The sequence below is a fragment of the Hemitrygon akajei genome, chromosome 30 (genome assembly GCF_048418815.1).
Source record: "Hemitrygon akajei chromosome 30, sHemAka1.3, whole genome shotgun sequence".
Taxonomy (NCBI): domain Eukaryota; kingdom Metazoa; phylum Chordata; class Chondrichthyes; order Myliobatiformes; family Dasyatidae; genus Hemitrygon; species Hemitrygon akajei.
The window spans coordinates 5,103,060-5,127,225 of record NC_133153.1 but is presented as its reverse complement, the minus strand read 5'-3'; the positions used below and the strand labels follow the sequence as shown (position 1 = coordinate 5,127,225).

Sequence of the window (24,166 nt, the reverse complement as noted above, 5' to 3'; positions counted from 1 at the left end):
TGTGAAGAACGCGCTCTGCGTTTCTGGGGTTACGGCTGCAGTTTGGGAACTGTTCGGTCACCACCACTGAAATCTGTGATTTACAAAGCATTGTTCATATTATCGTGGTACAAGATGGTAAGTGTGCTCTCGGGCTCGGTGTGTCGAGGCTGTTCCAGAATCACTTGGCTTCCTTCTGTGTCATGGCTGAATTAGTTAGAGGGACGCAGGATTAAGATGGAACAGAAGCAGTGGACCGCCTTCCCCACGGATTACAGCCCCGCATAATACAGCTATTCGTCCTCATGAGTTATACCACGGGGATCTGTCCATCATGTGAGAGTTAACTTGATGAGCAGAGAGGACGTTGGTGGGACGTGGGTACCTGTAATGAGGTGTGGGCAGTGGGAGATGGGGTCGTGGTCAAGGCTCCAACGCTTGACATTTGGTTATCAGAACTGGTAATCCCGAGATCAGACTGAATTAAAATTGAACCAATCATCCAACTATCAATTAAAGCTTCTCCATATTGGATTCATCAAAGGGTTGACAAATACTTCGGGCGTTTCAATTAAGGTCTTAGTGTAGCAGATTTTTATATCATAATCCATCCTTAAATTTGCCAAGACTTCTAAACAAAAATAATGTTATCATACGGACAGGGGAAAAGGTAATCAAGCTTGGGCAAACTGGAATTTTGGATTAAAGTGAGATATGAGGGATTTGGGGACTAATTTAGGATAAATGGGCTTATATGGCTAAAAACAAAGGTAGGGTGAAAACTGACAAGGATGCTGCACACAATGTCAAAACTTAGAATAACCTTTGAAGATAAAAGTTGAAGAGCTGGGGGTGTTATAGAGGGGAAATGTTGAACTTTGGAGGGATTATGGTAAACTGATATGACCTACCAATGCACTAGGTTGTGCTATTATTCCCATTTTAAACCAGAGAAAGAATGATAATCTGACACCAACCTAGTTTCTCCCATGCTTTGCAAAGGCCCTCATACTAACTTCTGGGAGCTGGCGTCTAAGTTAGAAGGACTGTCCCATGGTCTGGTCGAGAAGCAGCAGTCTGATACAGATGTACTACGTTACAAAAAAGATCCCGGTACTGCCCATTGGAGACAGCTGCTTGCTGGAACACAAGAAGGACAGTGTAGCTCTGGGAGTTCTCTAACACCACAGACCATTATAAAATTGTGCTTCATAAATCAGTAAGGCAAATTCTCCTGATAACCACTTACTGATGAAACCGTGCTCTTCCTTTCTTAACAAAACGTCCATCACTATGAGAGGGACTGCAGACCAAGCTGGCTGAGCCCTGAAGAATATTGCTACACACCTGAAGGATTGGGTCTGTGGCAGAATTAGTTTGGCAAAATGTTTAGCGTGGACGTTCTAGACACTAAAATACTACAGCACAGTACAGGCCCTTTGGCACTCGATGTTGTGCTGACCCATATATTCCTTAAAAAAAAAGAGTACTAAATCCACACTACCCCTTAACCCTCTATTTTTCTCTCATCCTTGTGCCTATCCAAGAGGCTCTTAAATACCCCTAATGTTTTAGCCTCCACCACCATCCCTGGCAAGGCATTCCAGGCACTCACAACCCTCTGTGTTTTTTAAAAAAAACTTACCCCGATGTCTCCCCTAAACTTCCCTCCCTTAATTTTGTACATATACCCTCTGGTGTTTGCTATTCGTGCCCTGGGAAACAGGTACTGGCTATACACCCTATCTATGCCTCTCATAATCTTGTAGACCTCTATCAAGTCCCCTCTCATCCTTCTACGCTCCAAAGAGAAAAGTCTCAGCTCTGCTAACCTTGCTTCATATGACTTGTTTTCCAATCCAGGCAACATCTCCTGAAATGGTTGAATTTAAATGGTTAAATCTCCTCTGCACCCTCTCCATAGCTTCCACATTGTTCCTATAATGAGGTGACCAGAACTGAACATAATACTCTTAAGTGTGGTCTCACCAGAGATTTGTAGAGTTACAACATGACCTCTCTACTCTTGAATTCAATCCCCTGTTAATGAAGCCTGGCATCTCATAGGCCTTCTTAAGTATCTTATCAACCTTGAGGGATATATGGATTTGAACCCCAAGGTCCCTCTGTTCATCCACACTATTAAGTAACCGACTATTAACCCTGTACTCAGCCTTCTGGTTTGTCCTCCCAAAATGCATCACCTCACACTTGTCCGGATTGAACTCCATCTGCCACTTTTCTGCCCAACTCTGCATCCTGTCTATATCCTCTTGTAACCTTCGAAAATCTACAGCTCCATCCACAACTCCTCCAATCTTTGTGTCATCCGCAAACTTACTCACCCATCCTTCCACCTCTTCATCCAGGTCATTTATAAAAATCACAAAGAGCAGGGGTCCCAGGACAGATCCTTACGGCACTCCACTAGTCAACGACCTCCAGGCAGAATACTTTCCTTTCGCTACTACCCTCTGCTTTCTTCCTGTAAGCCAATTTTTTTATCCAAACAGCCAAGGTTCCACTGATCCCATGCCTCATGACTTTCTGGATGAGTCTCTCGTGGCTGACCTTGTTAAATGCCTTGCTAAAATCCACATAGACCACATCTACCACCCTACCCTCATCAACTTCTTTTGTTACCTCTTCAAAAAACTCAATTAGGCTCATGAGGCACAACCTTCCCTTCACAAAGCCACGTTGACTATTCTATGAACCTCCACTACCCGAAAGGACAAGGTTAGCAGACACATGGGGACACCATTTCCCGCTTGTTCCTCCTCCATATCATGTGTTCCTGATACGGAAATGTTTTATTTTCCTTCACTCATCAAAAACATGTCACTCCTACCCAACTGCACTGTTGGAGTACCTTGATTACAAGACAATAGCAGTATGGATTAAGATTAGCTTTGTCACATGTACATCAAACCATGCAGTGAAATTCATTGTTTGCAGGCAATGATCAACACAGTCTGAGGATGCAACACTCAAAATGCTGGAGGAACTCTGCGGCCCAGGCAGCATCTGTGGAAAAGAGTAAATGTTTTGGGCTGAGACCCTTTATCGGCCCAAAAACCCTATTTCCTCTTTTTCATAGATGTTGCCTGGCATGCTGAGATCCTCCAGCATTTTGTGTGGGTTACTTGGATTTCTAGCATCTGCAGAATTTTTGTGTTTACAGTGTAAGGATGTGCAGCGACAGCCTGCTTGCATTGCCAATATGCCATATGCCCACAACTTAATAATCTTAATCTGTACATCTTTAGATAGTCACCTTTGGGTATTAAATGCTGGCCTTTTTTGTGATGCATATATAATTTCTATGATTCAGAAATTTATTCCATAAGTAGCCACAAATTGAGGATTTGCCTGGTTTTTAATGGCAAGCTGGCCTGGTAGTGGCATCAGGAAAGTGAGAATCAACTTCCCAGCCCTTTACTTCACCCTTCCCCCCCCCCCCCCCCCCCAGCTTCACCAATCATCTTGTGCTTCTTCCTCCCCTCCCCACAACTTCTAACTCTAATTCTTCAACTTTTTTTTTCTCCAGTCCATCTGAAGGGTCTTGGCCTGAAACATCAGCTATACTCTGTTCCATAGGTACTGTCTGGCCTGCTGGGTTCCTCCAGCATTTAGTGTGTTGTTTGTGATTGGACACTCTTAAAGGGTAGACCTCGAACTGGCTGATTCCTATCAAAGCAAGCCAGAAATGCACGTGATTAAGTAAGCCATTCAGTGCCTTGAGTCTATTTTGTCACCCAGAGATCCTGGCTGATATGTGTCCCAGATCCATTCACCTGCTGACGATCTCTGTCACTTGTGGTCCTTCAATAGCAAAAATCTACCAATCTTAACTTTAAAATTATTGAGCTGACATCTATTACCCCTGCCTTCCTATGTATGAGATGTGGAACAATTTACAATGACCAGTTAATCTATTCAGTATGTCTTTGGACTGTGGGAGGAAACTGGGACTCATGGGAAAAACCACGCATTCCACAGGGAGGTGCCTTAAAGAACAGTGCCAAAATTGAACTTGGAACTCTGGAATGCCCCAAGCTGTAATAGTGCCATGCTAGCCACTATGCTACCATAATGATTCAGTATTAGGGTCAGTTGCAGAATAAATGAGCCTTGGATTGGACAGACTCTTGTTAGGCTCCAAAAGTGACTGGAGTTCAGCAAAAAAAATGGAGATTAGAGACCCTAGAAGCAGGAAGAAGTGTTTGATGTTTTAGCCACTGTGGTGCAGGCCAGTGAAATCTGTAGTTTAATGCAATTTGGTAGGATCTTTCTCAATACTCATTAATTCCTATTAAAATGCTTTGTCAAATTATTTGTTTATAAGTATCCAAAACTATACAGTGTACTCAGATGTAGTTTAACCATGATTTTGAGTAGGTTATCAAAACTTCTCTTTATACAGACAGTCCCCAGGTTATGGAACGGTGCTGTTCCTGAGAACTGTTTGTAATATGAACTGCATGTAAGTCCAAAACGAAATAAATCTACTGTGATAGGAGAGTGAGTAGGTGCAGGAAATTTGGCTGCTAAATAGCCTCACTTGACTCAACCCTACCCCTTATTGTTGGGGATTTGATGGTGGCAGGGAGCTGGTGAAGAGAGAAGACCATCTCGGATCGCAAGACCCTGCAGCGGATAGTGAGGTCAGCTGAGAAGATCATCGGGGTCTCTCTTCCTGCCATCTCGGACATTTACACTACACGCTGCATCCGCAAAGGAAACAACATTATGAAGGACCCCATGCACCCCTCATACAATCTCTTCTCCCTCCTGCCCTCTGGGAAAAGGCTCCGAAGCATTTGGGCTCTCACGACCAGACTATGTAACAGTTTCTTCCCCCAAGCTATTAGACTCCTCAATACCCGAAGCCTGGACTGACATCTTGCCCTACTGTCCTGTTTATTATTTATTGTAATGCCTGCACTGTTTTTGTGCACTTTATGCAGTCCAGTGTAGGTCTGTAGTCTAGTGTAGCTTTCTCTGTTTTTTTTTTTATGTAGTTCAGTCTAGGTTTTGTACTGTGTCATGTAAACCATGGTCCTGAAAAACGTTGTCTCATTTTTACTATGCACTGTACCAGCAGTTATGGTCGAAATGACAATAAAAGTTGACTTGACTTGAAGTAGAAATGCCCTGATCTCACCTGACAGAAGATGCTTGCAGCTCCTGCAACAACCGGCATATTCGTCATCATTCATCTTGTCACTCTTGTATCTTTGGACTACTCTTAAGTCAGGCATACATAATCTGGAGAGCACCTGTACTTCCTATGATCTGAGAAGAGACTGCTCAGCAGTGAAAATCAAGCAACAGAAGACACGAGCTGGATTGGTGGCCTCTCAAGAAGTATCTGTTTTAGGAGAAATCCCAGGCAGAGGAGATTGGGATGGAAGCCCAGAGTTTTATCCAGGCACTGGGGAAGCACTCATACCATGTATCTTGTTCTAAAACAAAATGCTAAACTTTTGTGGTTGAGGATTATCATGTTGGCTGTAAATTAGCCACACTGAAGGTGAGGAAGAAAAATGGACAAGCTATTTCAACTGGTTTCTACTTGGTTTTCTGTTTGAATAAAGTTAAAATTACCTACTGTTCCCACCATGGGCACAATTACAAGAGCTAAAATGTAGTTGAATTGAACACAAAATTGATAATTCACTTTAATTTTTTTAACGTCAAATTAAAGGTTTCATGTCATTTATTCTCTTCTTTTGTGTAATCTAGTTAGAGGTTTATGAATTGTTTTGTGCTCCAGTATACAAACTCATTCATATAAAGTATAAACTACTGAAAGAATGACTTTTTGAATAGTTGCATTATTACCTAAGATATTTCATGGATGACTGAAATGAAACTGAATTGGCAGCAGTTTAATGTATTTAATCATTGTTTTGATTAAAGATAGCACTTTTCTTTATGGTTACAGTTGCTGGAGATATTAAAACATATTTACACTGCCTTGTAAAAATTTTTGTAAAAATGTGAGAATTTTCATAATTTAGCTGAATAGTATGTGTTCTAAAACGTTCATCTTTTACATTTACAGGCTTCTATTTGTCCAACTAAATTATCAGCTAGTCAGCAAAATAGAATGATAACCAATATTACTCAAAAGGAAATGATTTATAAAGAATTTCTGGAAAAGTTGAGTAAAGAAAAGTCTGCAATGGACAAAGTAAAGGCTGATGAAATGGCAGCAAAGAAGCGTCTCCGAAGAGTATTACAGGAGATGGAACAGGAAAAACTGATGGAAGAAGCAATTTTAATGGTGAGAAAAATGCTGTTTATATCGCTGTGTAAATATAACTGCTGTATTTTACCATAATGTCCCATATCACACAAGATTTGGACCTGCAAAAAATGCTATTATAACAATAGGTATTAAATATCATTAATTTTATCAAAAATTTCTCTTAAGTACGTATTACAATCCTGGCCAGATTATCTATGTGAATTAATTTCATTTTCCTCCTCTGGTTTGATGGTCTCAACTGCATTGTTGCTTTGTGTTGATCCTATTCAATATAGTTAATGACAGAGTCAGAGTCATAGAGCACTACAGATCAGAAACAGGCGTGTCAGTCCATCTAGTCTTTACTAAACTATTATTCTGCATAATCCTATCAACCTGCACCTGGACCATAGTCCTCCACATGCCATCATCCATGTTCTTATCCAAGCTTGTCTTAAATATTGAAATCAAACCTACATCCACCACTCTCTCTAGCACGCTCTCACCACCCTCTGAGTGAAGAAATTCCCCCTCATGTTTCCATTAAATTTTTCACCTTTCACCCTTAACCTATGACTGCTAGTTTTTGTCTAACCCAACATCAGTGGAAAAAGCCTGTTTGCATTTACCCTAACTATACCCTTAATAATTTTATATGCCTATCAAATCTCCCATCATTCTCCTAAGCTCCAGGGAATAAAGTCCTAACCTATTCAACCTTTCCCTATAACTCAGGTTATCAAATTGTGGCAATATGCTTGTAAATTTCCTCTGTACTCTTTCAAATTATTGATATTTTTCTTGCAGGTAGGTGACCAGAATTGCACCCAATGCTCCAAATTAGACCTCGCCGACTTCTTGTAAAACTTCAACATATCATCCCCAACTCCAGTGCTCATTACTCTGATTTATGAATGTCAATGTGCCAAAACCTTTTTCTTATGACTCTATCTACTTATGTTGCCATTTTCAAGGAATTGTAGATCTGCATTCCCAGATAGATCCCTATGTTCTACCACACTCCTCGATGCCCTACCGTTCACCGTGTAAGTCATACCCAGGTTGATCCTCCCAAAATGTATCACTTCACACTTGTCTGTATTAGATTCCATTTGCCATTTTTCCAGCTGGTCCATATCCCTTTGCAAGCTTTGATAGCTTTCCTTGCTGTCCACTACACCCTCAATCTTAGTGTGATCTGCAAATTTTCTGATCCAGTAAACTGCATTATCATCCAGATCGTTGCTATAGATGAGAAACAATAACAGACTCAGCACCGATCCCTGTGACACACCACTAGTCACAGGCCTCCAGTTATAGAGGCACCCATCTACTACCACTCTCTGGCTTCTCCTGCAAAGCCAATGACAAATCCAATTTCATACCTCATCCTGAAAACCAAGTGACTGGATTTTGACCCTCCTCCCTCATCCTGAGTGCCAAGCAACTGGATATTCTTGACCAGCCTCAATGTGAGATTTCTTCAAAGGCCTTGCTAAAGTACTTTGTAGAGATCACTCGTGGCTAAGGGCATTTTAAATACCATAAAGACTGAAGTCAGGCTCTGGGGATTTATCCACTCTAATTTGCCTCAGACAGTAAGCACCTCCTCCTCTATAATCTATATATGGTCTATGATCTTACTGTTGTTTTGCCTCCATTCTATAGACTCTGTATCCATCTCCCGAGTAAATATAGGTGCAAAAAATTCATTTAAGATATCCCAGTTCTCTTTCAGCTCCGTGCTTAGTTGACCATGCTCATCTTCAAGAGGACCAATTTTGTCCCTTATGATAATTTTTCTCTTAGTATATTTGTAGAAGCCCTTGGGATTCTTTATCACCTTGTCTGCTGGAGCAACCTCATACATTCTTTTAGCCCTCCTTGCATTTCTCTTGTATATCCTATACTCCTCAAGTACCTAATTTATTCCTTGTTGCCTATAATTTATATGCACCTCCTTTTTCTTCTTGACCAGGGCATCAATACATCTCAAAAACCAAGGCTTCCTAGACCTTTGCCTTTTATTCTGACAAGAACATTAAAGCTTTGTACTCCTAAAATTTCACTTTTGAAGACCTCCCACTTACCAAGAACACCTTTGCCAGAAAACAATCTAATCCTATCCACACTTGCCAAATACTTTTTTGATTCCATCAGAATTGGCTTTTCTCCAATGTAGAATCTCAATTCGCGGACCAGACCTATCTTTTTGCATAATTATTTTGAAACTAATGGACTTGTAATCACTAGATCCACAGTGTTCCCTACGCATCTGCCCTATCTTGTTCCCTAATAAGAGATCCATTATTGCACCTTCTCTAGCTGAGACCTCTATATATTGATTAAGGAAACCTTCCTGAACACTTTGACAAACTCTATCCCATCCAGCACTTTTACGGTAAGAGAGTCCAATATGTGGAAAGTTAAAATCACAACCTTATGTTTCTTGCAACTAGTCTGCAGTATCACTTCAAATTTTCTCCTCTAAATCACACTTACTATTGCGTGGGCTATTCCATAATCCCATTAATGTGGTCATCCCTTTCTTATTCCTCAGTTCCACTCATATAGCCTCCATAGATGAGTTCTGCAGTCTGTCCTGTCTGAGCACTACTGTGACATTTTCCCTGACTAGTAATGCCACCCCATCCCCTTTAAACCCTTCCTGCTCTATGTTGAAAACAAAGGAACCCTGGAACACTGAGCTGCCACTCCTGCCCCTCCTGTAACCAAGTCTTACCAATGGCTGCAATGCCATAATTCCATTTACTGATCTATGTTCTAAGGCCATGTGCCTTACCAAAATACCTCTTGCATTGAAATAAACACAACTCAGAACATTATTCCCTCCATGTTCAACTTTTAGATTCCTGTGTTTGTATATATGCTTAACAACATCTTTCCTCACAACCACTCCACTATCTGCCCTACTCTCTGGTTCCCAACCCCATGCAGCTCTAGACCTCTGAGGAGAGTTAACATTTACCTTGTCCTGAGTATTTATAAAATAGGGTTTTGCAGGTTTGCTTTTAAATGTGTTTAGGGGTTTAAGTCTATAATGATTCTGTGCTTTGTTTAGACTGTTTTATGTAGGACTTTAATTTTACTGTTACCAAATTGAGAAGGACTTGTTTGGAGCAGTGATGGTTAGTTCTTCCTGTCTGTATCTAAAGAGTATCCCAGGCAGGACTGAGCGGTGATCGGTGGAGCAATTAGCGGTTACATTTTTCAGCAGCCCACAGCTTTGTATGATAGTTTGAAATAGTGGACCTCCACTGAAGTGGGAAAACAAACTTTATTTGTACTAAAATTATGTAACTGATTGGTATGCAACTAAATTTAATGAACACTTCTTTTGGGTTGTCTCACTGAAAACCTATCAGCGTTATTCTTTGGCATTATGAGACAGTGACTAATCTCTTGAAGGTTAGATAATCTCTTGGCCATCTCTTTATTTAGATTGTTTGAATGCAGAACATGTCCTCTTACCTAGTCTTGTAGGTAAGATGCAAATATTGCTAACATGGAAAACAAGGTAATTATTACAAATTAGTACTGCTGCCACAAAGAAAATCAAATTTCATGATGTATGTAAGTGATGATAAACCTGATTCTGATATGATCTCTATTGTGGACTGAGTGGGAAGGGGGCAGGAAGAAGGGTATCATAGTTGGGAAAAGTGGAAGGGACAGGGGAGGGAGCATCAGAAAGACATTCTGTAATGATCAGTAAAACAATTGTTTAGAATCAAATGAACAGGCCTGGTGTCTCAGGGCTGGATGTGTCTCCATTCGCGCCACTCACCACCCCGGCACTAGTTGTCTGCCACCTGTCCCACACCCCTGCTGCAGCTCTCTATCCTCATTATTGCCAACATTCTTTGCTACCACCAGATTTACAAAGTCACTCTCCGCTCTACATTGACATATATAATCCTGTGTCTTTGTCTGTGCCCTAGCTTTGTTCCTAAGACATTGTAGATGTGGTGTTTATTTATATTCTTCAGGGGAAAAAATGGTATAATGCAATGAGATGTTGCTTGTTCCAAACTTTGTACTGAGAAAACTCAAAAAAAATAATTCGGAAGATTTTAATAATTAAAATGCTAATTAAGGGGTTAAATCACATAATATTGTGTTTTCAATTGTATTAAAGTTTTCAGACTTTAATGTTGACTTGAATTGATTGCTCAAGATGTTCTTTAGATGACTCTGCTTTACGTTGATTGAGATTCTTATCTTTTACATTCCTGGTCTATTGCTGTCTGTAATAGACAGAAAAGAGAAAAATACTGAAGGCCAAGCAGTTGGAGCAAGAGGAAAGGATAGCCAAGGAGCTAGAAAGAATAAAATATGAAAAACTAAAAGATGAAAAAATGAGGCAGCATATTCGAGAAAACAGGCAAGTAAAAAAAGATGTTATGTTACTACATTACTTCATTACGTTCTCAATACTGCTCTTTAAGGAACACCAAGGCAGTCCCAAAAGCAGCAGCAGAAATATATTTTTACAATGAATGACCGTTGTTTTGTTAATAATGCAGAATAAACATTGAAATCCTAGATCCCTAGATAAGGTGTGATTAGTATTGTCTTAGCCATCTGAAAGTTACAATTTTCAGATGGCCAAGAGGATAGTTCTTTCATATTTACAATTCCTCTAGACCTATCTTTTGTTTCTTGTTCCATTACTGTCCATTGTAGCCTCATTGTGTTTGCTATTTAATCACTCCTGCTTCACACCTGATCAAAGACTGATCATAATGTTCCTCATTGCCTTTCCTTGTCTCATACTTACAGCTGTTACATTGTATTATTAGAAATCATGTTTCATGATGGACTCTTAGCAGTCTTGTTGCAATCTTGTCCTCCTGACCTGAGCATCCAGTGATTAAATGCCGACTGAGAGAATTCTCTGCCATGATCCTGACTGCAGTTTACATACCATCAAAGGCAGGTGTTAAGCAAGCACTTGATATATTGAATGCCATGATTGGAAATCTCTGTCCATCACCTACAGCACCAGGGATCCCAACACACTTGACCACTGCTATACTACAATCAGAAATGCCTACCATTACGTCCCAAGGGCACATTTCAGGAAATCTGATCATCTGGCTTTCCTCCTCCCACCTGTGTACAGACAGAGGCTAAAGAGCAAGCTACTAGAGGTATGGACAACAATGAGGTGTGGTGGAAGGCAAAGGAGCAGCTACACAATTGCTTCAAGTTAGTAGAGTGAGCCATGTTCAAGGACTCATCAGAGGACCTGAATGAATATGCCATGGTTGTCATGGACTTTACAAAGATGCTAATGGACGAGTGTGTTCCCACAAAGTCATTCAAAGGCTTCCCCAACCAGAAGCCCTGGATGAACCAAGAGATCCACAGTCTGCTGAGGGTTAGATCAGTGATGTTCTAGTCTGTCATCCAAGGAAAATAAAAGAGGTCCAGGTGTGAGTTCTGGAAAGCCATCTCACATGCAAAGCAGCAGTTCTGGATCAAACCTAAATCATGGAAGGATGCTTGACAACTGTGGCAGGGCTTGAATGCTTTCACCTCCTACAAAGCAAAACCCAGCAACATAAATGGCAGCAAGGTTTTGCTTCCAGATGAGCGCAAAGCTTTTTATACTTGCTTTGTCGGACAAAACATGGAGGCACCTTCACGAGCTCCCACAGCCTCCGATGACCCTGTGATTTCAGCCCTCTGAGGCCAATATGAGACATCCACCCACAGAAAGCATCTGGCCTAAACAGTTTACTTGCCCAAGTACTGAAGACTTGTAACTGGCTGGTATGTTTACTGATATCTTCAGCTTCATGGTTTGACAGTGTGAGGTACCCACCTGCTACCCTTCCTTAATGATTATCATCCAGTAACATTACATCAACTGTAATGAAGTGCTTTGAAAGGTCAGTCCTGAAGAGTGACTTGGATCTACTCCAATTTACCTACCATCACAATGGGTCAACAACAGCAGATACTATTTCATTTGCTCTTCATTCAGCCTTGTAACAGTAAAATATATATCAGGATGCTCTTAATTTACTACAGCTCGGCATTCAATACTGCCTTCTCCTCAAAACAAATCAATAAGCTTCAAGACCTTGACCTCAAATCCTTTTTGTGCACCTGGATTTTCCATTTCCTCACTTGCAGGCCCCAGTCAGTTTGGATTGGCAGTAACACCTCCTCCACAATCATCATCAGCACAGGTGCACCACAAAGCTACATGCGTAGCCCCCTTCTCCAGTCACTTTATTCTTAAGACTGTGAGATTAAGTACAGGTCCAATGCCATATTTAAGTTTGCTGACAACACCACTGCTGTTGTTTGAATCAAAGATGGTGACAAATGGGCATATAGAAGGGAGATTGAAAATCTCGTTGAATGGTGCTACAACAATCTCTCATTCATTGGCAGCAAAAACCAAAGAGCAATTATTGACTACATGGGGAAGAAACTGGAGATCCATGAGCTAGTTCTCATTAGGGGATTGGAGGTCGAGAGGGTCAGTAACTTTAAATTCTTTGGTGTTGTCATTTCAGAGGGTCAGTCCTGGGACCAGCATGTATGTGCACAACTGCATCTCTACTTTCTTAGAAGTTAGTGCAGATTTGGCATGACATCTAAAACTTTGACAAACTTCTATAGATGCACAGTGTAGAGTATTCTAACTGATTGCAGCACGGCCTGGTATGGAACACCAATGCCCAAGAATGGAAAACCCTACAAAGAATAGTGGATACAGCCCAGTCCATCACAAGAAAAACCCACCTCACCATTGAGCACAACTGAAGGAGCACTACCACAAGAATGCAACATCCATCTTCAAAGATCCCCCACCATGTAGGCTATGCTTTTGTCTTGTTGCTGCCATTGTGAGGGAGGTACAGGAGCCTTAAGTCTCATGCTACCAGGTTCAAGAACAGTTATTACCCCTGAACCATCAACTTCTTGAACCAGAAGGGATATCTTCACTCACTTCAACTTTGAACTGATACCACAACCTACGGACTTACTTTCAATGATTCTACATCTCATGTTCTCAGTATTATTTATTTACTTATTTTTTTATTTCCTTTTTTTGTATTTATACAATTTGTCTTTTGCACGTTTTGCATTGTTTCTGTTGGATTTCTGTGTTCTACTGGGAATGCAAGAAAATTAATCTCAGAGTAATAAATGGTGATAATGTACTTTAACTTTGAACTTTGAAAGTAGGTTACTGTTTATGCTCCAGAAAAGCATCCTTTTTATCTAACCCCCATAATTATCTATCTATATGTTCCTTTCTTATTCATAGAATCACAGAGTCATACAGCATGGAAACTGGCTCTTCAGCCCAATTGGCTTTTGCTAACCAAGATTCCTATCAAAGCTAGTGCCATTTGACTCTGTTTGGTCCATATCCTGCTAAACCTTACTTAACCATAAACCTGCCCAAGTAGATTTTAAATGTTGTTAATGTGGCTGCCTCCAGCATTACCTGTAGCAGCTCATTCCATACACTGACCAGAGCTGAGAGACCATGTAACCTACTACTTGCTCTGTTTCTTGTATTGTAACCTTGTCCTGTTTCTTTAATTATCACAGTAAATATCAGTCCAGTCCAGTGGTGCAACAGATAGTGCTGCTGCTGTAAGCCCCAGTGAGTTCAATCCTGACCTCATGATCTCACACAGTTTCCTAAAATCAGAAAAAAATGCACACTCTCTGAATTGTATCTTTCCTTCCATCAACTATTTCTACCCAAAATCTCCAGAATAAACCCTCTACAATATCTTGATTTACAGTCCGTTTCTTTAAGTTTATTATTTATTCTATAGACTGCTGCTTCATATAATATGTACATTTTCTTGGAAATTTTATAACAATTAATTCTGTATTCAGTATAGGAACCATTCAATATAGAAACTCGTGATCCATGATCATTGCTTTATATAGCATCATGGGACCAAAGGTTTTTATTTAAAGGCATAAAAACTTTACATTTTAATGTTATTAGGTAATTTGATGCAATCTATTAAAGTTAAATCATGTTTGACAATTTTGCCTGAGTTATTTGAGAATGTAACAGTGAGAATCAATAGAGTAGGTGTAGAGTATTTTTATTTCCAAAAAGTATTTGGCAAGGTACTCTATAATTTATTCACCACTTTCTTGAGGGTTCATAGTATTGGAGGAAATGTGTTAGCATGGAATGAAAATAGCCTGTAACATAGAAAATAGAGTTGGACTCAAAGAGTACTTTCGAGGTTCCTAACTAGAGGAGTACTCCAGGGATCATTTTTTTTGGCCTTCAGTTATTTACTTTTATATTAATGTCCTGGAGAAGCAAGTGAAAAGTTTGTCAGTGATGCAAATGGTGGAAAGGCATGTTGTGATGGGGATAATGTAACCCTGCACTGGGATAGATTGAGTTAGTGGGTAATAAAACTTGTCAAATGGAATTCAGTGTGAGGTCATGCACTTTGGTAGGAAGAGTCAAAAGGTGGATTATGGCAGGATACTGCACGTGAGTGAAGGTCAGAGGGATCTATGTACTCTAGTTGGCAAGTCAGTGCGGTAAATGATGAATTGCCTTTACTAAAAGGGGTTGTTTAAAAATGCACGTTTGTTACAATTGTACATGGTGTTGCTGAAGCCATACCTGAAGTACTGCACACAGTTTTGTTTTCCTTACCTAAAAAAACGTAGTAGCCATTAGAGGCAGTCCAAAAGGAAATCATCAGGCTAATTCCTGGATTAGAATATTATTACATCAAATAGATGCTAACCAGTTTGGGTGTGTATTCCTTAGAATTTAGAAGAATTTTCGAGAGATACAGGATGCTGAAGGAGCATGAGAGGCTAGATGTTCAGATGCTTTCACTAGTCAGAGAGTCTTAGATGAGGGAATATAATTAAAAGATAAGGGTCCGGTCATTTAAAATGGTCGTTAGAAATCTTTTTGCAGAAATTTATTGGAATTCTTTACATCAGAGAGCTGTGTTTCTCTGGGATAAAGAAGCAAATAGATAAAGTTTTGAAAGATCAGGGAATTAGGGGGCTTGGGAGACTAGGACAAAAGAAGAGATGAGGCTGGTGTAAATCGGCAATGATCATATTGAGCTGAGAAACCAAGCAACCTACTCTTGTCTTGTGTTCTAATTGCCATTAGTTAATATGTTATGAATTGTTCTTTGTGTTTCTACATATTCAAATTAGTCTTGAGCTTCGTGAATTGGAAGCCAAGTTAAAGGCTGCTTATGTGAGTAGAGAAAGAGCTGCCCAGATAGCTGAAAAAGAAGCAAGTCGGTTTGAGAAGATTGTAAGTACTGTTGAATATTAACACATGAATGATTAAAAACAAATCTGAAACCCAGTAGTGCACAGTTCTAAAGGTTGCAAGTCTATAATTTTCTTTAATTCTCTACAGACTGATTTCAGTGTATGTGATAATGTTAAGTTATTTACTTTTAATGAACCTTTTATACTGCTATTTTGAGAAGGTATTCATCTTTGGCTAGTTGTTATTTTTTTAAATATTAATTCAAATTTTTCTACATAATTTTTAGCAATAATTGTCCTTAATCTAACTTCCATGCCTTTTGAGTACAGTCGGCCCTCCTTATCCGCAGGGGATTGGTTCCGAGACCCCCTGAGGATGCTCAAGTCCCTTATTTAACTTGTCTCAGTGCAGTGGTCTTTAGGACCCAGCGGAACCCCGGACTTTATTTAACATGTCTCTGTGTGGTGGACATTAGGATTCGGTGTCACAGCTCTGAACCCACAGTGTTTCTGTTCACAAAAATAATCACGATCACAATTGAAAATAAGGTGGAAGTAATAAAGCGATAGGAAAGAGGTGAAACGCCTTTGGTCATTGGAAAAGTGTTAAGCTACAGTCGGTCAACGATCGGAACCATTTTAATGGAGTGCGTGAAAGGCCCTGCCCCGATGAAAGCTACTATTATTATAAGCAATGCAGTGGTTTAATTATTGAAATACATATGTTTCTGAAGTATTTTATATGCATAGAAAGGTAAAATATGTACTATATACTACGAAAAACATTTGACTGACACTAAATAATACCGGATGTACCTGTTCCGACTTCAAATCCAACTTAAAGACGGACTCAGGAATTGAACTCATTCATAACCCGGGGACTGCCTGTACTTTTGAGTCATTTCTAGATTACTTATAATATCTAATACATTGTAAATGCTATGTAAATAGTTGTTATACTGTATTGTTTAGGGAATAATGACAAGAAAAAAGTCTGTACATGCTCAAACAACGAGTGCGGGAGAGAGAACTTCCGAGTTCTCCCGATCCGTGGTTGGCTGAAACCGTGCATGCGGAATCTGCGGATAAGGACTGTAGTTTAACATACATTTTTAGAAAAAAACTTCATCTTTAACAAATGTTTCCCACCTGTACCACCTGACTGCTTCTATGCAGGTCTAAAATACTTTTTATCCTACATAATACTGTGTATTTGGAAATTTCTCTTTTTCTTGTACATTAGCCTGCTTGAATGCAAACTGATTTAAAAGGCTAATTATGAACAGAAGTCTTCATTTCATTTGTGTCTGATTTTTAAATTACCAGTAAAGTTTGTATAAGATAATGCTTGGCTTTGTTTGCAAAGTATGCCTCTTAAAATGTATTATAGATTCAAAATATATATTAGAAATACAAAGAACTGAAGTGTGGTGAACACAAAAGAGTCCAAAACCTCTGGGGAAATGAGATACTTATTTTTTTGAACTAGAAACAAGAGGCTGAGCTTGCTAAATTAATGAAGAAGGAACATGAAAGGGCCACAGCAGAGGAAGCTAAGGAAGAACAGAAGCGCCGTGAACAAGCCTTAAAATATCAGAAGGAGCTTGAAATACAAGTTGATGAAAATGAACAAAGGAGACAGGAAGCATATGATGAATTCTTAAAAGATAAACTAAGGGTAGATGAAATTGTAAGGAAGATCTATGATGAAGATCAGAGGTAAACTTTATTTCAAGCATTTATTGTTTTTTGAATTTTGTCCAAAGAATGTTGTGCAATGTAAAGATATATTTCTGTACTTGAGTAATTACTACTTTCAGAAATGTTTTTCAAGGTGAACTTTTGTTTAAGTAAAACGTAGCATTGTCAAGTTGTCTCCTGGAGGTCAGTGAGCGCAGTCTGTGTATTTGGTAAGGGCAGTTGGATATAATGACCTCTGTGAAGTGTCATGAATTAATATTAAAGCTTCACATTTCTATACAATATCTTTTCAGATATGTTTAAACTGAGCTAAGTGACCAATTTGTCAAAAGTGCCAACTAAACAATATCATTTGGGAGAGCAATTGATATGCTTCAGTTGAACTTGGTAATTGCCAGATAGTAAGCAGAAAGATCAGTCAAAACAAAAGTCCCATGAGGTACAGTCTATGCAATTCGAGAGATATAGTACTTCAAGGCCATGATACCCCATGAATGTCATTGCTTGAGACACTGATTCAAGAAGAAAATGATTTGAATAGTTCAGCAAACAACATTTAAAAATATCTGTATTGGACAAGTTAATCACATAGCCTTTTCAGCGTACATTTAAATTTTTAATTTGTGTTCCAAACTTTCATAAATGAAGACTTAAGGGAATTCTAAATAGCTGCTGATTACTCAGTCATCAGTCAGTAGAAAGCTGGATTTTAAAATTATCCTTCTGCCCTATATTGAAAGTAATATTCAAGTATGAAGTGATCATCATACAAAGGCAGCTTCTATAAAACAAATCATCATTTATCACTGCATAAACATTAAATTTTCATCACTTTTCCCATTAGTATCCCTAATTCTTGTGCTTGTGATATTAAAAACACTAATCACTACTTTTATTTTAATCCATTCTTTTTGCACAGTGAAAGGGAGCAGAAGATGCAGAAGATGAAGGAAACTCAGAGGTACATTGAGGAGTTCCAGAAAAAACGAGCCGAATGGAAGCAAATGGAACGGGAAAAAATGGAAGCAGAGAACAGAAAGATATTGGAGTTTGCAAATGCACAAAAGAACAGAGAAGATGAACGAATGGCTAGAGTTCGAGAACAAGATCAGCGTAAAGAAATGTTGTACCAAAAGGTAAGATAAATCTGTTTGCAACACACATATGATGCTGGAGGAAGAAGTCCTGACAAAGGGTCTTGACCCAAAACATCGACCGTTTATTCATTTCTATAGATGCTGCCTGGCCTGCTGAGTTCCTCCAGCATTTTATCTGTGTTGCTTTGAACTGCCAGCATCTGCAGATTTTCTCATGTTTGTGATAAATTTGTTTGCTCAGTCTGTCATGATTTTCAAATTATATTTACCCAGTATTTACTCAGGAGACAGACATGGAGTCTATAGAAGTGAGACAAAGTAGCATCATTTTCATGGACTCTGTACAGATTACAGAGGAGATGTTTACAATCCTGAGGCAAATTAGGTTGGATAAGTTCCCAGGGGATTCCCTTGTACCCTGTGGGAGGGATGTGTCAAAATTGCCGGGGCTCTAGCAGAGATATTTGAATCAACCTTAGTGACAGGTGAGGTACCAGAGGACTGGAGGATAGCTAATGTTGTTCTGCTGTTTAAGAAAGGCTCTAAAAATAAACCAGGAAATTATAGGCCAGTGAGCCTGATATCAGTAATGGCAAAGTTATTGGAGGGTATTCTGAGGAACCGGCTATTTAAGTATTTGGATAGACGTGGACTGATTAGGGATAGTCAGCATGGTTTCGTGCACGGTAGGTTATATCTAACCAATCTTATAGAATATCCCGAGGAAGTTACCAGGCAAGGTGGTGGATGTTGTCTACATGGACATTAATAAGGCGTTTGACAAGGTTTCACATGGGAGGTTGGTCAAGAAGGTTCAGTCACTCTGCATTCGAGATGAGGTAGTAAATTGGATTAGACATTGGCTTTGTGAGAGAAGCCAGAGAGTGGTTGCCTTTCTGACTGGAGGCCTATGCTAGTGGAGTGCCGCATGGATCGGTGCCGGGTCTGTTGTTGTTTGTCATCTATATCAGCAATCTGGATGATAATGTGGTTAACTGGATCAGCAGTTTTGTGGATGACACCAAGATTGGTGATGTAGCGGACTACAGGGAAGGCTATCATGCTTTACAGCTGAATCTGGACTTGCTGGAAAAGTGGGTTTAAAAATGGCAGATGGAATTTAATGCAGGCAGGTGTGAGGTGTTGCACTTTGGTAGGACCAGCCAGGATGGGTCTTACACATTGAACGGTAAGGCACTAAAGAGGGGGCAGAACAAAGGGATCTGGGAGTACAGGTCCATAATTCATTGAAAGTGGCATCACAGGTAGATAGAGTTGTAAAGGAAGCATTTTGATACATTGCCTTCTTAAGTCAAAGTATTGAGTACAGGAGGTGGGATGTAATTTTGAAGTTGTATAAGATATTGGTAGGGCCTGATTTGGAGTACTGTGTGCAGTTTTGGTCACCTATCTAGTGGAAAGATGTAAAAAAAGGTTGAAAGAGTACCAAGAAAATATACAAAGATATTGCCAGGACTGGATGACCTGAGTTATTAGGAAAGACTGGATAGGTTAGGACTTTATTCCTTGGAACATAGCAGACTGAGAGGAGCTTTGATAGAGATATACAAAATTGAGGGGTCTCGATAGGGTAAATGCAAGCAGGCTTTTTCAGCTGAGGTTGAGTGGGACTACAACTGGATGTTATGGGTTAAGGGTGAGGGATGAAAGGTGAAAAGTTGAAGGGAAACTTCTTCATTTAGAGGGTTGTGAGAGTGTGGAACGAGTTGCTAGCACAAGTGGTACATGCATGCTGGGTTTCAATTTTAAGAAAAGCTTGGATAGGTACTTGGATGTTAGGGTATGGAGGGCTATGGTCCCAATGCAGATAGATGGGAGTAGGCAGTTCAAATGGTTTGGCATGGACTAGATGACCAAAGGGCCTGTTTCTGTGATGTACTTTTCTATGACTATTCTATATTACTCAGATTTTTAAAAATTCCAACAAATAACTGACTTTTTCTTCAATATAGCTTGCTGCAGAAATTGAAAAGGAACGCCGTGATCATGAGGAATTGGAAAATGTCAGACAAGAATTGTATCTAGAAAAAGTAGAAGAGGCTCGAAGACAACAAGAAATCGTTAGTATTGCAAATACCGTTTGCCAGTTTATTACTAAGTGTTGCATTATTTTTGGTACTGTACATTGAGACAAGATGATTAAAAGGTGCAGAAATTGTACTTTTGCTGAAAGATGCCTATCAGATTGAGTCTGTGCACATCTATTCATTCATTTTGTAAAGATACTGACCTGAGAATGTAATTGGAAATTAGTATGCATTGTCACTTTTCATGGTACAGCAAAGTTCAAATTATCCACTAAAACAATTCAATGATGTAAGATTTAAATTTTTATTTTTACAGGCAGATTTGGAAAAGCAAATTTGTCAACGCCTTGAATTACAGCAGACATACCAAGAACAAATGGTTTTCAAACAGAAGCGCCTACAGGCAGAGAAGGAGGAAGAAGATGAGTTACGGAGAAAGATGATGGCTAAACTTGCAGAGGATGACCGTATTGAGCAGATGAATGCACAGAAGCGACGTATGAAACAGCTTGAACATAAGAGGGCTGTGGAGGAAATCATTGAAGATCGACGCAGACAATTTGAAGCAGACAGAGTATGTTTTGAATTTTATTTGAAATTCAATTATTATTTACAACTTATCATTTTCTATAATCATTAATATTCCATGTAACATTTCATACTGTATAATTTTTTAGCAAGTTTTAAATTTCACTTAACAGAAAATGTGTGTACAATGTTTATGTACAGATATTCATACTAGAGAAAAAGTTCTATATGGATTTTATTTCAAATGTGTAACGTGCCCAAATTCAGTTCGGATTTAGAGTTTAGTGTATGGGTATCGAGTTACGAGAAGGCAAGAGTCTGTATTTCTCTGCAAATGGATTCCAGTAAATTCTAATGAATATCTTTTAACTAGAAACGAGAACTTGAAGAGCGCCAAGAAGAAGAGAAGAAGGCAGCAGCTCTTAAGGCTATAATTGAGGAAGAAAGACAGAAACTTCTCAAACAGCATGCCAGTAAACTACTTGGTTACCTTCCAAAGGTATGTTATTTGAGAAATATTATCAATTTGAAACTGATTTGAATTTCAGGGCTTTTATTATTTACTAAAGATATTACAGAGAGAAGCAGTGAAATGTGAAGCATTTGATTCTGAAACTGTTCACTACATGAGATCAATTGCAGAGATAATCCTGGTATGGCTAGTTTTATGTCCGCAAGCTGCAATCTAGCAACTGATGTTGTTATAGGTGTCTTCAAGTACAAACTGTTATGGTATGCACCCAATTGCACCAGCCTCTGGGGTTTAGATGCTCCAATTCTCCAGAGTATGGATAGCTGGTACAGTCCCTTTAAAGATTCTAGACCACTCTGCTAATTAGCAGCCAAGATTTGGATATTTATTGAGCACCTGAACTTGTGTTCAGTGCACAATCGTCAACTCAACTTTGGTTCAGTCTGCAATTGCGTTTAGGATTTCTGTCTCGTTTGGATTCTTGACTAGTCTCATCAGTTTCACATTTAACATCTGGTCAAGAACCCTGTACTCATCTCAGTTTTGAAATCGTGTCTCGATTCTTTTCTTGGATACACCAGCACTTATGCCCTTACCATCACTGCCTGGGTCTCTCGTCACACAAACCTATTGTTTTTCCACCGCATACCCAAATGATGAAGCAGTAAGCAGGTAGTTCAAACTGAAATGTTCCTATAACTTCCTGTTTCTATTGCATCAGATTGCACAGGAAAGGAATTATTTCCTGGCCATTTTACTGAATTTTAATTTTAAACAAATCTTTGCTATCCGCCATTAAAGAGTAGGACAAAAACAATGAAGAAAATGAATGTATTTGTTGCTGCTTCCTCAAATTTCAGATGAATATCGAGTTGAAGATGCATGCCTACAGTTATCATAAAAAGCACTTGGTATCAATTTTTTAATGATCTTAAGTTTCATTGAGACTAAAAAACAACATAAGACTCCCAAACGTTAAAATATATTCCATATCTTTTGTAGGATAATTAATAAGCAATGGAATTACAAAGGTTCAGTCCATAAATTGTTAAAGTAAAAGAAGAATCAGTTAATTAATGTTGAAACTGGAGCCTTTTCTTGTATAAGAGGAGAGCTAGCCTGAGGGGGAAAATTTGAAGGCATACAGGTATTGTATTCAGGGTGTGATTATTAATTTAGGAATCATAGAAGTTGGAGGGTTAATGCTTTAGCAGATGATATTTTGAGAATTTTAATACAAAGTAATCAGATTTGTAGTTAAGAACAATGTAAATGTTCTTCACTGTCTGAAAAAGTACATTGACAGGGAGATGGAATTTAGGATGAGATACAGTTTGGAAGAGTTTTGAAAACATCATATTCTAGTTTCTCCTTTTTGAGATTTATTGAGATGTCAAAATAATTTACAGAGAGCTAGAGAGGAGTCCTCAGATAATTTTGTGTTTCAAATAATGTTACAAGACAACAAGTTGATGATAGTGGCCATCAGGGATACATTAGAGTGAATTCTGGGAGAAATCGTTTGTGGAAATACACTACCAACCTGTGTGAGGTGGAATGAAGGAAACTGTTAAAAGCCTGGAATAGATAAAAATGCTTAAATCAGTGGTGGAGTTGGTGAAGGCACAGGGAGGAGTTGGTGAAGAAGGCGGTGATAGTCAAAATCAAGCATTTTGCTAGTGACCTCGTGAGTGCAGAGGATTGCTCGCTTTTAACAGACAGGAAAAAGTGGAATTATAATTGTTAGATTGGTGGAACTTGGGCCAGTGGGTCTCAGTGAGATTTGCAAAATCCTTGGAGGAAATGAGTGTTTCTGGAAGAGAGGTAACAAAGTAACTAAAATTAAAATGACAGGAAACCTATTGATGTGAACTAATGGTATTTCCAAATGATATTTATTATATAAATCTTAAGCTAATAAGCTGAAGAAAAGACAACAATTAAGTTAATTGTTTTATGTGTCTTTAATAGGGTATATTTAAAGATGAACAAGAGCTTGAGCTGTTCGATGATGCCTTCAAAGAGAATTTCAAGAAAAGAAATGCCAACCTGTCTTCAGATGAAGGATGGGATTGTTCAACCTTAAACTAATTGTTGTATTTCATTTCATATAGCAAATTTATCTGAGATAGCTACATAGGCTGGTGTCCATTACTCTTGGACATAAATTTGTATTGATTCCCTTTTAATAGGAGAGTTGAAAATGTACCTGATATGAATGCTGAGGGTTTACTTCATAAATATCAGAAATAAAATTTAATTACTGGAAATACATATTAAAATAATTTGAATATAATTATTAAATTTTGCTGCTGCTCTCAAATTCAGCAGATTCTGGAATATATAGTTCTGTTCTAATACTTTAAATATATTGCCTTTTGGTAAAGTTGAATTCATTTGAGAGAACACCATGATGGGGAATACATTCATAGTTGATCTGTGGAGAATCTATAATGGAAAATCAAGGAACAGGCAGCATAGTCATTGACTGCATGCCCATATGGGCTTTATTTTCTTTTTCAAATGATCCTCTTCCATATTTTAGGTATTAGACCTTAGAATAGCTGGTTCCACGTGTGCATCTGATCCAAAAATTGTTGACATTACTAAAAGGTAGTGAGTGCCCTGTATGTCCTCCTGGTGATACATCACAAATTGTTTCAAGAGTTCAATCTGGGGGAAACACAAACTGATTAATAAATTGCAGGAGAGAATTAAAGTCATGACATACTGCAGATGCTTTAATGCAAAGATTGGTATAAACTGCACAAAGTAGGCAATCTACATTTATCTTTTTTTCTCTAAT

At 38.9% G+C, this 24,166-nt stretch overlaps 2 protein-coding genes across 2 annotated transcripts in view; one reads left to right on the top strand and one right to left on the bottom strand.

The window, feature by feature from the left end:
- Positions 1-6: 6 nt before the first annotated feature.
- mns1 (meiosis-specific nuclear structural 1) lies at positions 7-23,634 on the top strand. The gene is made up of 10 exons (XM_073032884.1): positions 7-117; positions 6,050-6,271; positions 10,513-10,640; positions 15,452-15,554; positions 17,004-17,233; positions 18,135-18,351; positions 20,286-20,393; positions 20,677-20,934; positions 21,262-21,387; positions 23,332-23,634. Exons 1-10 carry the CDS (start codon positions 115-117, stop codon positions 23,449-23,451), a joined length of 1,515 nt encoding a protein of 504 aa, XP_072888985.1. The 5' UTR covers positions 7-114; the 3' UTR covers positions 23,452-23,634.
- Positions 23,635-23,703: 69 nt separating this feature from the next.
- Positions 23,704-24,166, bottom strand: part of tex9 (testis expressed 9) — a 91,940-nt gene continuing 91,477 nt past the window's right edge. Inside the window, exon 13 of the mRNA XM_073032886.1 lies at positions 23,704-24,033. The gene's annotated coding sequence lies outside the window, so the exon portion shown is untranslated. The remainder of the gene's footprint in view (positions 24,034-24,166) is intronic.